Source organism: Hippocampus bargibanti, linkage group LG17 (genome assembly GCF_051943395.1).
Source record: "Hippocampus bargibanti isolate YZ-2025 linkage group LG17, ASM5194339v1, whole genome shotgun sequence".
Taxonomy (NCBI): Eukaryota; Metazoa; Chordata; class Actinopteri; order Syngnathiformes; family Syngnathidae; genus Hippocampus; species Hippocampus bargibanti.
Window position 1 is genome coordinate 2750001 of NC_142750.1, and position 14380 is coordinate 2764380.

General features: G+C 41.4%; 1 protein-coding gene and 1 long non-coding RNA gene across 3 annotated transcripts; one reads left to right on the forward strand and one right to left on the reverse strand.

Moving 5' to 3' along the window:
- Positions 1–208: 208 nt before the first annotated feature.
- Positions 209–13885, reverse strand: pdgfbb (platelet derived growth factor subunit Bb). The gene is made up of 8 exons (XM_089019458.1): positions 13235–13885; positions 6076–6172; positions 5905–5949; positions 5488–5681; positions 5215–5403; positions 3686–4445; positions 2614–2766; positions 209–1554 (listed from the first exon to the last, which is right to left on the reverse strand). Exons 1-7 carry the CDS (start codon positions 13301–13303, stop codon positions 2633–2635), a joined length of 1488 nt encoding a protein of 495 aa, XP_088875584.1. The 5' UTR covers positions 13304–13885; the 3' UTR covers positions 209–1554; positions 2614–2632.
- Positions 3958–10688, forward strand: LOC148885216 (uncharacterized). 2 transcript variants are annotated; one of them, XR_016118140.1, is made up of 6 exons: positions 3958–4092; positions 4217–4276; positions 4351–4425; positions 7261–7377; positions 9715–9823; positions 10255–10688. It is a non-coding gene; the product is annotated as an uncharacterized LOC148885216 (long non-coding RNA). The 2 variants fall into 2 exon arrangements; XR_016118139.1 differs by lacking the exon at positions 10255–10688 and having other exon boundaries at positions 9715–10225.
- Positions 13886–14380: the final 495 nt, after the last annotated feature.

A 14380-nucleotide genomic window follows, 5' to 3' on the forward strand; every position in this document is an offset into this window, starting at 1 on the left:
GTGTTAGCGAAGTCACATGATTGATTAAAAAAAAAAAATATAAAATTAATATAAAAAAAAAAATCACCAGTAGATGAGGGACGTTTTTGAGATATGAGGATGGCCGTCAAGTGCTGACGTAATAGAACCCAAAACACTCACAAAACAAACACACACTTGACATACAAATTCAACAAAACAACACATTGAAGGTTGGACCTTTTGTAAAAAAAAAAAAAAAAAAAAAAAAATCACACTAATAATACTTTTTTTTTTTTTAAGTAACAGACACTGTTGAATTAGAACCCTGATTTGCATGACCTTGTTACATAACTGTTATAAAACTGTTTTCGATACTGACAATGATGGTTATCCCTTAGTAGTACCGTATTTTCCCGTGTATAAGGCGCACCCGAAAGCCTTGATTTTCTTTCAAAAGATGACCCGGCGCTTTATACGCCGGTGCGCCTTATATGTATATGTTATAATAAAATGACTTTATTATACCGTAGTTTATTTCTTTAATTATAATACCATACCGCATTTATTATACATAAAATAAGGTATATTGTGTGTAGTTTTAAGGCTTAGAAAATTAGAAAGTAGAACATTATGTTTTATGGGGACCTGGGAACGGATTATTCTCATTTTAATGGTTTCCTATTGGAAATTATTTTTTGGGATACATACTTTTCGCCTTAGACACTCTGTCTGGGAACCAATTAAGTTCGTAAGCCAATGTATCACTATGTTTATATATTATATTTGGAAAACTTTTTTAATTCATTAAAGGTGCGCTATACTCCGGTGCGCCTTATATATGCAAAATAATTGAAAATACACCATTTATTGGTGGTGTGCCTGATACTCCGGTGAACCTTATACACCGGAAAATACGGTAGTTGTTATAAATAAATAAATGGAAGGAAGCAGAAAGGCCACAGGTGCGCGTTCGCTTTGGTTGTCACGTAAATCACATTTCCGCTTAAATTCCAGTGTTCGCGATGAGTTCAAGGGAATTCGATCTTTTCGGGTTTTTTTCCTGGCAATTCGACGTTATGTCTTTGTAAGCTCTCGTCGTACAGGAATGGTCCATCGATGAAAAGGTTTCTTCAGCCGTCATCTGTATTTCTTTGAAGGTATCGGATGTTTCACTCCTCATCCGAAAAGCTTCATCATCGCACTAAGGTTGCGCTGGTAGTTCCGGCCCTATATAAATTCAATGTTACCTGTGTCAACTTTCCTTTTCCTTCGACAGTATCACTCACTCCGCTTTTGGTACAACAGTCTCTCGGAAACAGACTTTCTCGTTAAATGCCATCCTTGAATGTCGACATATACTGTAAGTACGATTTGTCTTCCCATGTCGAAGTTGCACTGCTTTGCCAGTTGTGAAATATGGCAGCCATTTTGAGCAAGTCTTTGGATGCCCATTTCCACTTGTTACTAAAAAGTCTCATTTAGTGTTTTTTTTTCTGTTCCTTCCAATCCAGATCTGATTATGGCTTCCTCTAACGGTCACTGAGGAGTTGGTTGAACATGTGATGAGCCATCTGCCAAGTTCACCTTGTGTCCCTAGGATTGACAGCAAAATATGATATATAATCAATAATAATAATAATAATAATAATAATAATATTTCAATTATAAGTGCCTTTCAAAACTGTCAAGGACACTTTACAGTCACAGAATATTTTTTTCTGCAGGTGAGCAGCGCCAGCGTTCATTCGACCCGGAAGTGATAGCTAATAGACAGCTAATAGATAGCTAATAGAAAGCCAATAGAGAGCCAGCTGGACAGCTAGCTATATAACTTATAGATAGCCAGCCAAATAGCTAGCTAGCCAGACAGTTAGCTAATAGATAGCAAATAGATAGACAGCTCATAGATATCTAATAGAAGGCTAATAGATATCCAGTACATAGACAGCTAGCTATACAACTAATAGATAGCCAGCCAGATAGCTAGCTTGCCAGACAGTTAGTTAATAGATACCAAATAGATAGACAGCTAATAGATAGCTGATAGATAGCTAATCGATAGTCAGCTAGACAGCTAGCTATATAACTAATAGATAGCCAGCCAGATAGCTAGCTAACTAGACAGTTAGCTGATAGATAGCAAATGGATAGCTAATAGACAGCTAATAGCTAGACAGCTAGCTGTATAACCAATAGATAGCCAGCCAGATAGCTAGCTAGCCAGACAGTTAGCTAATAAATAGCAAATAGATAGCTAATAGATAGCCAATAGATGGAATGCTAGATATATAACTAATAGATAGCCAGCCAGATAAGTAAGTCATCGATTCAATCCTGTGTTTTTCCATCACGGTTTGGTTCGGGGCCGCCACAAAAAATGGACAAAATACGTCTTCAAAGGACTGTTAGGACGGCGCGCAAAAAAATTATCGGCACCGCCCTACCCACTCTCGAGGACTTGCACACTGCAAAAAGCGAGACAAGGGCATGGAAAAAAATCATATTAGACCCTCCGCACCCTGCCCACTACCTTTTACCCCGAGTGCTACCGATCCATGCGCACCAAATCCAGCCGACATTTAAACAGCTTCTTCCCCTGTCGCCATTAACTCTCTGACCCAAATATAACGCTATAGTTATATTTCAACTCACCTGGAATTGTCTTAACGCATCACATTAGCATTGCTCTCATAGCTGCCTTGCTAATCCGTTTTCGATTCTTCCTCATCCTTCTTCTCGGATGCGCTGGAGGTCTGGGACGCGCCGGAGCTGACGGTTGCTGATTGGTGGCCGCGGTTGTCGTCTCTGTGGGACAGGAGGTGAGTCACAATTTTAAAAGCGCTGGTCAGACCTCTGGCAATGTTTTTTTTTCCCTTCCACGAGGGGGCAGCATTTGCCTTTTGTCCATGTTAGCGCTTTGTTACAGCTTCAGCTGTTGTTAAAGCGCTATATAAACCAATATGTACTATATGTGTTGTATTGTGGTTCCCAGAAAGTGTGTCTTCCAAATATTTATTTCCCATAAGAAACTATTAAAATGAGAATAATCCGTTCCCACGTCCCCATAAAACATCATTGTCTACTAAATAAGCCTTAAAACGAGACTAAATAGACCTTATTTTATGAATAATAAATGTGCTATTGTAATTAAAGAAATAAACTGTGATACCTCAGTTTACAAACTTAATTGGTTCCCAGAAAGTGTGTGTAAGGCCAAAAGTTCGTCTGCCAAACATTTCTTTCCCATAAGAAATCATTCAAAATGAGAATAATCCGTTCCTAGGTTCCCATAAAACATCATTTTCGACTAAATAAGCCTTAAAATTTTACGTTATGTTACTTCCGGGTTGAGTGAACGCTGGCGCGGCGCGTGTTGCTGCCACTGCTCACCCACAGAAAAAAATATCCTGTAATTGTAAAGTGACCTTGAGAGTTTTGAAAGGCGCTTAGAAATGGATGATGATGATTATTATTATTATTATTATTATTGTATTTTGTACAGCTGCCCTCATTTCAAGCTCAGATAACTCCAAACCCATATAATTTAGGAATTAACTATTTTTTTTTTCCTGATGAAAGAAGAGAGTCTGAGGTTTCTAACGCTGCATTGAATGTTGATGTAGTCCTTAAACCCTTAAACTTAATATTCTGTGGGTCCTGGAATTCGAGTGACAATGACAAAAACCCTGGCACTGGAGAGGACACAGTTTTGAACATGTTTTACCCGGGCAAGTTGTCGTAGTTGGCAGATAACGATGTCGACTCCGCAGGTGGTGTTGCTCCTCCTCTCGTTTCTTTTGCTGTTGTTTGAGTATCTCCTTCTCTTGGTCCAACCTCTTGTGTAGTAGTATCAGTTCTTTCCTTTCCTCCTCTAATCTTTTCTCAGCAATCTGGAGACTTTTCCCCTCCTCCGGAGTCTTGTTGCCTCTCCACCTGGTCTCTTCACGAGGATGGTCTGGATTGGGTTCTTTGGTAGGTCTGAATTTACTCCCAAACCTGCCGACGGTTTCGTCCATCGGGTTTGACTTGACTTGAGACTTTGGAATTGGAGCTTTGTCTTCCACCCAAGACGGACTGTGTATCTGGGTCCCTTCATCCCCACCTTTCGGACCCTCGATGACGACTTCCACGGTACTGGTCAGCCCTTTACCGTCTTGTAACGTTTTATTGATGCCAACATGATCCACCAAAGCCTGAGAAGAGTTTCCTTTTGGTATCAATTCTTTGGTCTCTTTATTGTCCTTTTGGGTTTTAGTCTCACGGACGCCGGTGGAGTTAAGTGTCCAGTGCGAGCCGACGACAACGTCCGCTTCAGGTAGCGACGTTTCCGCGCCGGCCAGACTGTAGCCTTCATTGGGCTGATTGAAGGTGTCTCCTCTGGGACTCCAGTGCTGCTCCAGGAGGTCTACCAGGAAGGAACCTTGATTCTGCTTCAGTTCATCCCACTGATGGAGCTCATCCTTGGTATGCAGTTTCACCTTGATCTGAAAAATTCAGTAATTAGGTACTGAGTAGCTTGCGTGAATGATTTTAAACAGAGAGTGATACCTTGGCTTACGAACTTAATTGGTTCCCAGACAGAGTGTAAGGCAAAAAGTGTGTATGCCAAAAAATTAATTTCCCATAGGAAACTATTAAAATGAGAATAATCCGTTCCCAGGTCCCCATAAAACATAATTTTCTACTTTCTTATTTTCTAAGCCTTAAAACTACACAAAATATACATTTTTATGTCCAATAATTGTGCTACGGTATTATAAACTGTACTGGATAATAAAGTCGTTTTATTTACCTTTGTGATGGTCGTTGATGGCTTGATGGAATGGAGTGGCCGTCTTCATCGTTAGCGTTAAACACTTGATGAGGAACGTAGCCTTCTTCTTTCACCATCTTGAGGAATTAGCCCTTGTAGGTGCTTTCTCTGCGATAATTTTACCTAGTTCCTCATCAATTATGTTCTTTTTAGCTGGGTTGATAGCTTTTTGCATCAAGTGTACAGATGGCTTGTGCGCGTTATTTGTGGAGCCTGATTGATGGGATATTTTAACCTTGCAGTCTACACTCTGCCTTTGAACTATCAAAGTTGAAACAAGTCCAAATTTCACTGGAGAACGAAACACATCACTTATTGTGGGGCTCTGTGTGTATCCCGAAAAATAGTTTGTATGCCAAGGTTACATTTTCATACATTTAACGTTCATAAACCGAAAAGTTTGTAAGCCAAGGGGTTCGTAAACCGAGGTATCACTGTACCTGACCACGTCCTTGACCGAGTGTCTGGTTGCGATGTTGGTCCTTATGACCGTGATGGCGGCGAGAAGATTTTCTCTTGGACGTCGGCTGCTGAGGAGCCGGCTGACATCGGCATTCCACGTGGTCCGTCACCGACACCACCGCTTTAGCGTACGTGGGTCTTTTATTGACGTATTCGATCTTCATGACCTACAGAAGTTACAGACGCTTTATTTAGCCCGAATAGCCTTTCGCCTTGGACGTTTGCGATCCAAGTACGCAGTGTAGGCTCGCCTGCAGGTATCTGGTGTGCGTGACGACGGCAACGCACTGCAGGCTTTTGGTGTTACAGCAACCGGAGCAGCGTTGCACTTCGACGCACGGCGGCCACAGCAGGAAGTTAGCATTGCTTCGGTCGAGCATTGCTCGGGTGACCTCCACCACCTCCGTACGAACTTTACAAACAGCCTGCTGGGCTGGCTGAGCCACTGAGGAAATAGACAGACAAATTCTGAGTAGGATACGTGGAATGAATAGCAAGGGTTTGGTTCATTTTATTTTGTTTCAATATTTTTGTGACGTCATGCTCTTTTCATACAGACGGGAAATTGCACGCGGAAGCAAACCGGTCACAATGAAACACAACCAAAGCAATCCTTCACAAGTGACATTTGCTTTTGAAAAAAAATGGTGGTGAGGCGAGATACTTACCCAAACTCCTTGGTAGCCTGTGACCTCCATTTCGCTCCTCCTCATCTGAGACAAAAGCAGCAAACAGAAACCTGTGATTAATGCTAACGTCCCAAATAATTGAGCGCTAGCGCTTCCCAAATGCGTACTTATCACGCTAACTTATTGCTTGAGTTAAAACGAGCTCTTTACCTACGGAATCAGTGAGCAGAAGCAGCTGAAGGTCCTCGATGGAGGAGATGGGACTGTTCCTAACCAGCTCCACCAGGGCTGCAGGAAGTGGATCCCCCTGAACAGACACCCAAACATTCAACATTTAGCAATTTCTTTTCGTCAATGGATGCAATTTGGAATTATTCATGGACTGTCGCGGCTTGGAATTGAAGCGGATTTACATGAGATGTGAGACAATCTCTTTTCGTCAATAGATGTTACAGCTGCGTGTTTGCTTTCAACATTTAGCTTGTAGTAGACGTGCACATTCCACCATGACGTCCCTGATCCACTGCTGAAAAGGATCCTTGGATCCTCTCCTCTTTCATCTAGAACTGCTTCATGTCACAAAGAGGGTACAGGAAGTGCTGAAGAATGAATGACTGTACAGGTCTGTGTTGTCATATTATTTGTTATTTAGTTTTTTAGTTTGTTTTTTGACTTCAAGATGGCGCCGCAAGAGTGGCTGACTTTCCAGCAGCTCCTGTATTTTGTTTTTCTACTTCTTTCTTTCCTTTCCACTTCTTTTCATAACTTTTCTGCTGTGTTACTTCCAGGTAGCGTGAACGCTGGCGCGAATGGCAAAAAAAAGTTCCCGTGACTTAAGTGTTCTTGAGAGTTTTGAAAGGCGCTTAGAAATTAAAATGTATTATTATTATTATTATTATTATTATTATTATTATTATTATTATTATTATTAAACAAATATTTTTTTCAGGTGAAAATTAGTTTTATCAAGGCTTTTGGTTGCACCTTATACACCGGAAAATACGGTACTTTTAATCACTATTCAAAAAAAAATATATATTATTTTTCAGATGGTGTATAAACTGTGAAGAAAAATGAATATGTATATGCATATGAAAGAGGTGTCACGTTTTGATGTCATCCAATCCTCACCCCCCTACACAAGTTAAACATAAAATAACACTCCTTGTATCATCCATATTGAATGAAATGTGGGCAACACGCCACACTGTGATCAGGATCCGATTGTGTCTTTAACCCCCCAAAGTCATTAGAGGGCGACGGGTGGTGGAGATGGTGAAGGAATGGGGGGGGGGGGGGGGGGTTTGAGTATTAACCAAAGCAGACACACAATGGTCACTAAGAGCCCGGGTGAATGACTATTGGCGTTGTGTCTTCTCATCTGCTAACATTTAGAGGTCAAAGGAGTCAGGAAGGAGCCAGGAAGTGGGGGATGGAGTGATCCCGAGAAAAGAAGAGAGGAGAAGGGGAGGCGGGCCGGCGCATGTCAACAAGGAGAATATCGGACATGAGGTCGGGTCACTTGCTCGCAACTGCCAGGATGCGCTTCATTCGATGTGTCGTTGCATGACTCGCAAACATTTAGCCTCTGAGTCTCGATTCAACATTTTGAATTACGACCATTTTGACTTACGACCGTTTGGTCAGAAAGGAACTCGGTCGTAAGACTCAGAGGCTACATGATTCGCAAACATTTAGCCTCTGAGTCTCGATTCAACATTTTGACTTACGACCATTTTGACTTACGACCGTTTGGTCGGAAAGGAACTCGGTCGTAAGACTCAGAGGCTACATGATTCGCAAACATTTAGCCTCTGAGTCTTTATTCAACATTTTGAATGGATTTTGACTTACGACCATTTCGACTTACGACCGTTTGGTCGGAACGGAACTCCGTCGTAAGTCGGATGTTACCTGTATTCTAAATTGATATCAAGGATTACCAGCTCGATTTACGACCACCAAGTGAGTCCCTTCTTATCCATACGCACCAAATCCAGCAGATATTTTAACAGCTTCTTGACCCGTCGCCATTGCAGTAACTCCCTAAACAGTAACTCCTAAAAAAACTACTAGTAGTGCCTTTAACTCATTCACTGCCAAACATGCAAAAATGTGTCCACCCCAGTGCCACGGTTTTTGTCATTGACAATCCAATTCCAGGGCCCACAGAATATCGAGTTTTTATTATTATTATTATTATTAGTCCTTTTTACGATTCAAGTTTTAACCAAAGGAAGCACCATCCGGGCGTACGTACGGGGGACTTTCTAGCGCAGCCATACTTTTGAAAACGCCATTTCCTGCATCGTGAGTTGCCCTTTCGGAGTCTCCAACGGTCAAGGCGGGAAATGACTGCAGTCATTCCGCTCTACATCTCCGTTGTGGAGCTGCAGATGGCCCAGAGGGAGTCCTCATTATTTCCTTTCCTGGCTAACAGAGCCAACCTGCTCGCTCGGGTAATTGTGTCCGATGTTAATTATAGGACACCGGCCACCTTTTTTTTTTCACAGCCCTGCCTTCTGTCATGAAATGTTTTTTAAAGCTTGCAAATGGATTTCGAGACTTGGTAAAAGCTTTTATTTGGGAAAATATACACAAGCCATTTATCCAACTACAGTGATACCTTGGTTTACGAACTTAATTGGTTCCCAGACAGAGTGTGTACGGTGAAAAGTGTGTATCCCAAAAATTAATTTCCCGTAGGAAACCATTAAAATGAGAATAATCTGTTCCCAGGTCTCCATAAAACATAATTTTCTAATTTTCTAAGCCTTAAAACTACACAAAGTATACCTTATTTTATGTATAATAAATGCGCTATGGTATTATAATTAAAGAAATTAACTGTACTGTATAATAAAGTTGTTTTATTTACCTTTGTTATGGTCATCGATGGCTTGATGGAATGGAGTGGTCGGTTTCATCAGCATTAAACACTTGATGAGGAACATAACCTTTTTCTTTCACCATCTTGAGGAATGATCCCTTGTAGGTACTTTCTCTGCGATAATTTTACCTAGTTCCTCATCAATTGTGTTCTGTTTATCTGGGTTGTATGTCATGCATAACAGCATATTTGACAATAAAGCTCACTTTGACTTTGATAGCTTTTTGCATCAGGTGTACAAATGGCTTGTGTGGGTTATTTGTGGAGCCTGATTGATGGGAATTTTAACCTTGCAGTCTACACTCTGCCTTTGAACTGTCAAAGTTGAAATCCATTTTGTCACTCTCTCTCTGTTGTCGGTCTGTCTCTTTAATGTGTAAACCACCTCCCCTCACTGATGCGTTCTTGACCAATCACGTGGCTTTAACCGGAGACTGGGGGCGGGGAATAGAGGATAAAAAAATGTCGGCAGCCATTTTCTTTTTGAGAAAATGGCTTCACTCTCTTTCTCTGTAGGGAAACCCCACATCACTGCTCAACTTCAGGTTAAAAAAAAACAAACGTCATTGATTCGAAATGACCTAAAGCGATTGATGATATTGACATGGCACCACAAAAAAATAAACACAAACAAACCCCCCCCCCCCCCTGAGTTCTTTCCGACATCTTAATTGAGACCCTTAATGCGATTTGCCTCTCTGAGCACATATTGAGGAATGCCAGGTACGTCCGTGGGGGGTCCGGTGGGGGCAGCAGGAACATCTAATCGTACCTAATTACATAGTGTGGTGGGGGGGGGGGGGTTAACCGTATAAGCGGGCGTGCGGCGCCGCACGTGTGATTGTTCACAAACGGAAATGAGTGTGATGTATGTGACGTGTTTATTTTGTTGAATACAATACAATTCAATATATATTAATTAATATCATGATTGATAGCTGTCAATCCATTTCCTCTAGGGCGTTGGCTCATTACGCTTTTGGAGACAAGTGGAGCCCATTTGAGACGACATTAGGACACCAGGCGGGGTACACCCTAGTCTGGTCATCAGCCCATCACGTAACATAGGTAAGTCCACAGGCAACGTTACACACTCAAAACCCGAGTCCGATCATTTGTATCAATGACAATCGGTGACAATGACAATTGTGATATTTTTTTTTTTTTTACTCATTCATTGCCATTTTCAAATTTATTTCTGAATTGAACATATGACGTAGAGCACCATTCGCGAATTTGTTTGGGTTCTGTTTATTCATGCTTGTGTGCCGATAAAGCGCTGGCCATGGCCTCTGGCAATGTTTTTTTACTTTTCCACAAGGGGGCAGCATTTCCCTTTTTTCCATGTTAGCGATTTATTCCAGCTTATATAACTATTTAAATCAATAAGTACATATTGTATTGTATTTTGTACAGCCGGCCCCATTTCAAGATCAGATAACTCCAGACCCATATCATTTAGGAATTAACACTTTTTTTCTGATGAAAAAAAAAAACAGTCGAATCAACGCGTTCGTTCTCTTCGGCGGTGTCTTGGTGGAATTGTCAAGTTTCCCATTCAAAGCCTCGTTGGCAACACAGCGCTCTGTGTTGCCCAAAGCCATTTGGACGACAACGGGAACGTTTGAAGTTTGAACGGGACTTATTTCCAGCGTTCAAAGTGTAACGGTGGGATTTCCCACTTTGTATACATCAAAGTCTTTTTTTTTTTACTTTAACCACGAGCCGGTTCATCAAAATGGAGCTGTCTTTTTAAATGTACTGCCTACAGAAGCCATAAAATGGAACGATTGATGTGAGGGGGAGGGTGCAAGTCATCCATCATCGACTGAATGATGCGTTTCACCTTTGCGGCAGTCGCTTCTGGAAGGAAACAAATTATTGAACTATTTGTTCTTGCGCGCGTACACATTTGTCTTTTTTGAAGTTTTTTTTAAGTCATTCACTGCCAGACGTGCAAAAATGAATAATAATAATCATAATAATAATAATAATTTCTAAGCGCCTTTCAAAACTCTCAAGGACACTTTACAGTCACGGGATAAAAACTTTTTTTTTTGGCGGGTGAGCACTGGCAGCCATTCGCGCCAGTGTTCACTCTACCTGGAAGTAACACAGCGGCAAAGTTATGAAAGGAAAGAAAGAAGTAGAAAAACAAAATACAGGAGGCGCCATCTTGAAGTAAAAAAAACACACAAAAGAAACTAAATAACAAAGAACATGACAACACAAAGACACAGAGTCATGTCAGGTGTCTACCAGGCTATCTATTAGCTATATATTTGCTAGCTAGCTATCTGGCTGGCTATCTGTTAGTTATATATCTAGTTGTCTAGCTTGCTATCTATTGGCTCTTTATTAGCTTTCTATTAGCTATCTGTTTGTTACCTATTAGCTACCTATTAGTTTTCTATTAGCTATCTATTTGCTACCTATTAGCTAACTGGCCGGCTAGCTAGCTATCTGGCAGGCTATCTATTAGTTATATGGCTAGTTGTCCAGCTGTCTAGCTGGCTATCTATTGCCTATCTATTAGCTAGCTAGCTTTCTATCTATTGACTTCCGTATTGAGTGCACACTGGCGCGTATGGCTGCCGCTGCTTACCCACAAAAAAAAAACTGATCCTGTGACTGTAAAGTGACCTTGAGATTTTTGAAAGGTGCTTAGAAATTAAAGGTATTATAATTATTATTATTCTTACAAAAGTTCCTTCCACAGTATCCAGGGGGTTGTTATTTTCTGTATAACCCAAAAGCACCTGCTCGGCGTCGTAATAATAATTGCTCAAGGGCATAGCACGTGCATCGACTTCATCTTCTGGGTGAAAAGCCAAAAGCCCCGATTAGCTTCTTGAATGCACCACACAACGCATATCGACACCTCCAGACATCACTAAACTCATTATAAAATCAACGCATGTTTGGACTGCAGCCAGGTAAAGGACTCCAAATGTCATAAACGATGCTACTTTTAGCACAAAAAAACACACAACGCCGCTTAAGCGTTGGCTATCCAAACAGTGCTAAAAGAAAAACGACTCAAAGTGGACCGTTCGCTTGACTCTGCGCGTGTCATGTGACGCCAGGGGGGGGGGGGTACGTATAGATCACGCCGAGGATGTCGCGAAGAGTTGTAAAAATAAGACAGGATGCTTTGGTCTCACGTGCACAGGAAGGTAAAACATGTTTGAGATGAATAGGGCCGTGTACAGTAGTTGCTATTGTTGCGACTTTCGGGTCGGTCCTCACCGTAGTGAGGCACCCGTTTGATTTGCTTGGTACGGTCTTTGTTGACACACCCACACTTTATTTTGCGTCGAGCATATTGATATTATATTACTACGTATATTAATACTTTGTTCCAGCTTCAGCTGTTGTTAAAACACTATATTGTATTGTATTGTATTGTATTGTATTGTATTGTTTTGTATCGTACTGTATCGTATCGTATTGTATCGTATTGTATCGTATTGTATTGTATTGTATTGTAATTTCAAAGAGCCAAATAAGAAAATTGAGTAAAGTACAGTGATACCTCAGCTTACGAACGCTTTCGCTCACAAACCTTTCACCTTACGAACACTAAATTCACGAGAATATAATCTTGGCATACGAACTAATTTTCGGCAAACAAACCCCCTTTGAGTGCAGACGTGGTTTGCTATCGAGTGGAGTACTTTTGCTAAAATGGGACTGAAAAAGACCCCACCACAGGCTAGTGTGAAGACGAAGTGGACACAAAACAAAATTACGGTCCAGCAGAAGAAGGAGATCATCGAAAAACACGAACGAGATGTGCGTTTGTATGACTTAGCGTCCCAGTACCAGTGTGCTATTGCTACGTGTGGCTAAGGGTGTTTCTGTGTTGTCTAAGCAACGGTCTCAGGCAATAGAAGAGGTCGAAAAACTACTGTTGATTTGGATTAACGAAAAGCAGCTAGCAGGGGACAGTGTGAGTGAGGGTATTATCGCTGAGAAAGCATGGCAACTTCACTGGGATATCATCACAAGGCAACGACCATCACAAATGTAAATAAAACGACTTTATTATAAAGTACAGTTTATTTCTTTAATTACAATACAATAGCACATATATTATACATAAAATAAGGTATATTTTGTGTAGTTTTAAGGCTTATTTAGTAGAAGATTATGTTTTATGGGGACCTGGGAACGAATTATACTGATTTTTAATGGTTTCCTATGGGAAATTAATGTTTGGAAGACACACTTTTTGCCTTACACACACTTTCTGGGAACCAATTAAGTTCGTAAGCTGAGGTATCACAGTATTCAAAATATTCCATTGAACTACAGCATGGCATACTTGGTCATTTCTTTTTTTCTAAACTTCTTGTATGTACAATAAATGCGGTCGTTAAGTTGATTTGGAGAAGCGTCGTGTCAGTTCTACCCACTCTCGGTCACCTCAAGACGCGTCCGGCGTAAAAGTTTCCCCGACGGCGTCTTCGCACTCACCTCTGCCGCTCCGAGTCGCACGCACGTCGCGTAAAGTAAAGCGAGCAGCAGCTGCGCGGTGGAGCTCATCTCGCTGGCCAGCCTGGAGCCTCTGCGACGGGACGAGCATTTATGGAGGCTCCGGTGGCCCGCGGTCCTCGGCCGGCAGGGTGCGCGCGGCGGCGGCGGCGGCGGCGGCGGTGGCGGCAGCTCGCTCTTTCCCCGGCGAGGTCCTCAGAGGCGCACCAAGCTTCGTCTTCTCGTTGTCAGCTATCCAAAGTCTGTCGATGAGCCACTCGGGGTTTTTTTTTTAATGTGCGTGATGTCCAAAAAGCACTTATTTAATCCGCATTGAAGAATATTTTGAACATTTTTTTCTGTGCAACGGATTGATGCGCGCAAGCTTTAGTCCTCAAAGTTCCAACAAACAATCCAGCGTGATTAAAGCATTCTTCTTGTCATCGCCGTTTAAAGTGACACCCCACCCACATCGACCCTCTTGAAATATACTTTTTTTTTTAGCAAGAGGTCCAAATTGCGGTTCTTAAGGTCCCGGTTTTGCTTTCTAATGAGTTTTCTAAATCTGCTGGGTGCGCGCAGAAGCCTGAGGCGGCAATAAAGGTGGCGTTGTGACGACCAGAGCACAATTCTGAGACTGCCGTAGGTCCGCTGGAAGCTTCCCCCCGCCAATATCCCCAACCCAACCCCCCACCCCCGATTTCAGAATGGCTCATCATCTACATAACAGAACATAAAAACCCATCCAGTACTTTGCTGCCAAAATCCCAAATCAGACTTAACCTGTCAGGTATTTTAATTTTAATGAGAAAGAAAGAAAATAATATAATATAATAATAATAATAATAATCAGGTCATATTCATTTTTTTGGACCTCCCTGACAATATGTTTCAAATTGACTTTTTAGTTTTAGTCACGGATTTTTGCACTTTGTCCTAACGTTTGATGTGAAATAGAAAGCACCTGTTGCACACATTTCTAGGAAATAAATACTCATAATAATAATAATAATAATAATAATAATAATAATAATAATACTCATAATAATAATAATAATACAATATATTTCATTTATAAGCGCCTTTCAAAACTCTCAAGGTCACTTTACAGTCACAGGATGAGTTTTTCTGTGGGTGAGCAGCGGCAGC

Coding starts and splice junctions, on each gene's coding strand:
- pdgfbb (XM_089019458.1), bottom strand. CDS start 13,303: ATGAGCTCCACCGCGCAGCTGCTGCTCGCTTTACTTTACGCGACGTGC. Junction 5,950..6,075: donor TCTGCTCACTGATTCCGTAG/GTAAAGAGCTCG, acceptor CTTTTGTCTCAG/ATGAGGAGGAGCGAAATGGA. Junction 4,446..5,214: donor TCGGTCAAGGACGTGGTCAG/GTACAGTGATAC, acceptor TGAATTTTTCAG/ATCAAGGTGAAACTGCATAC.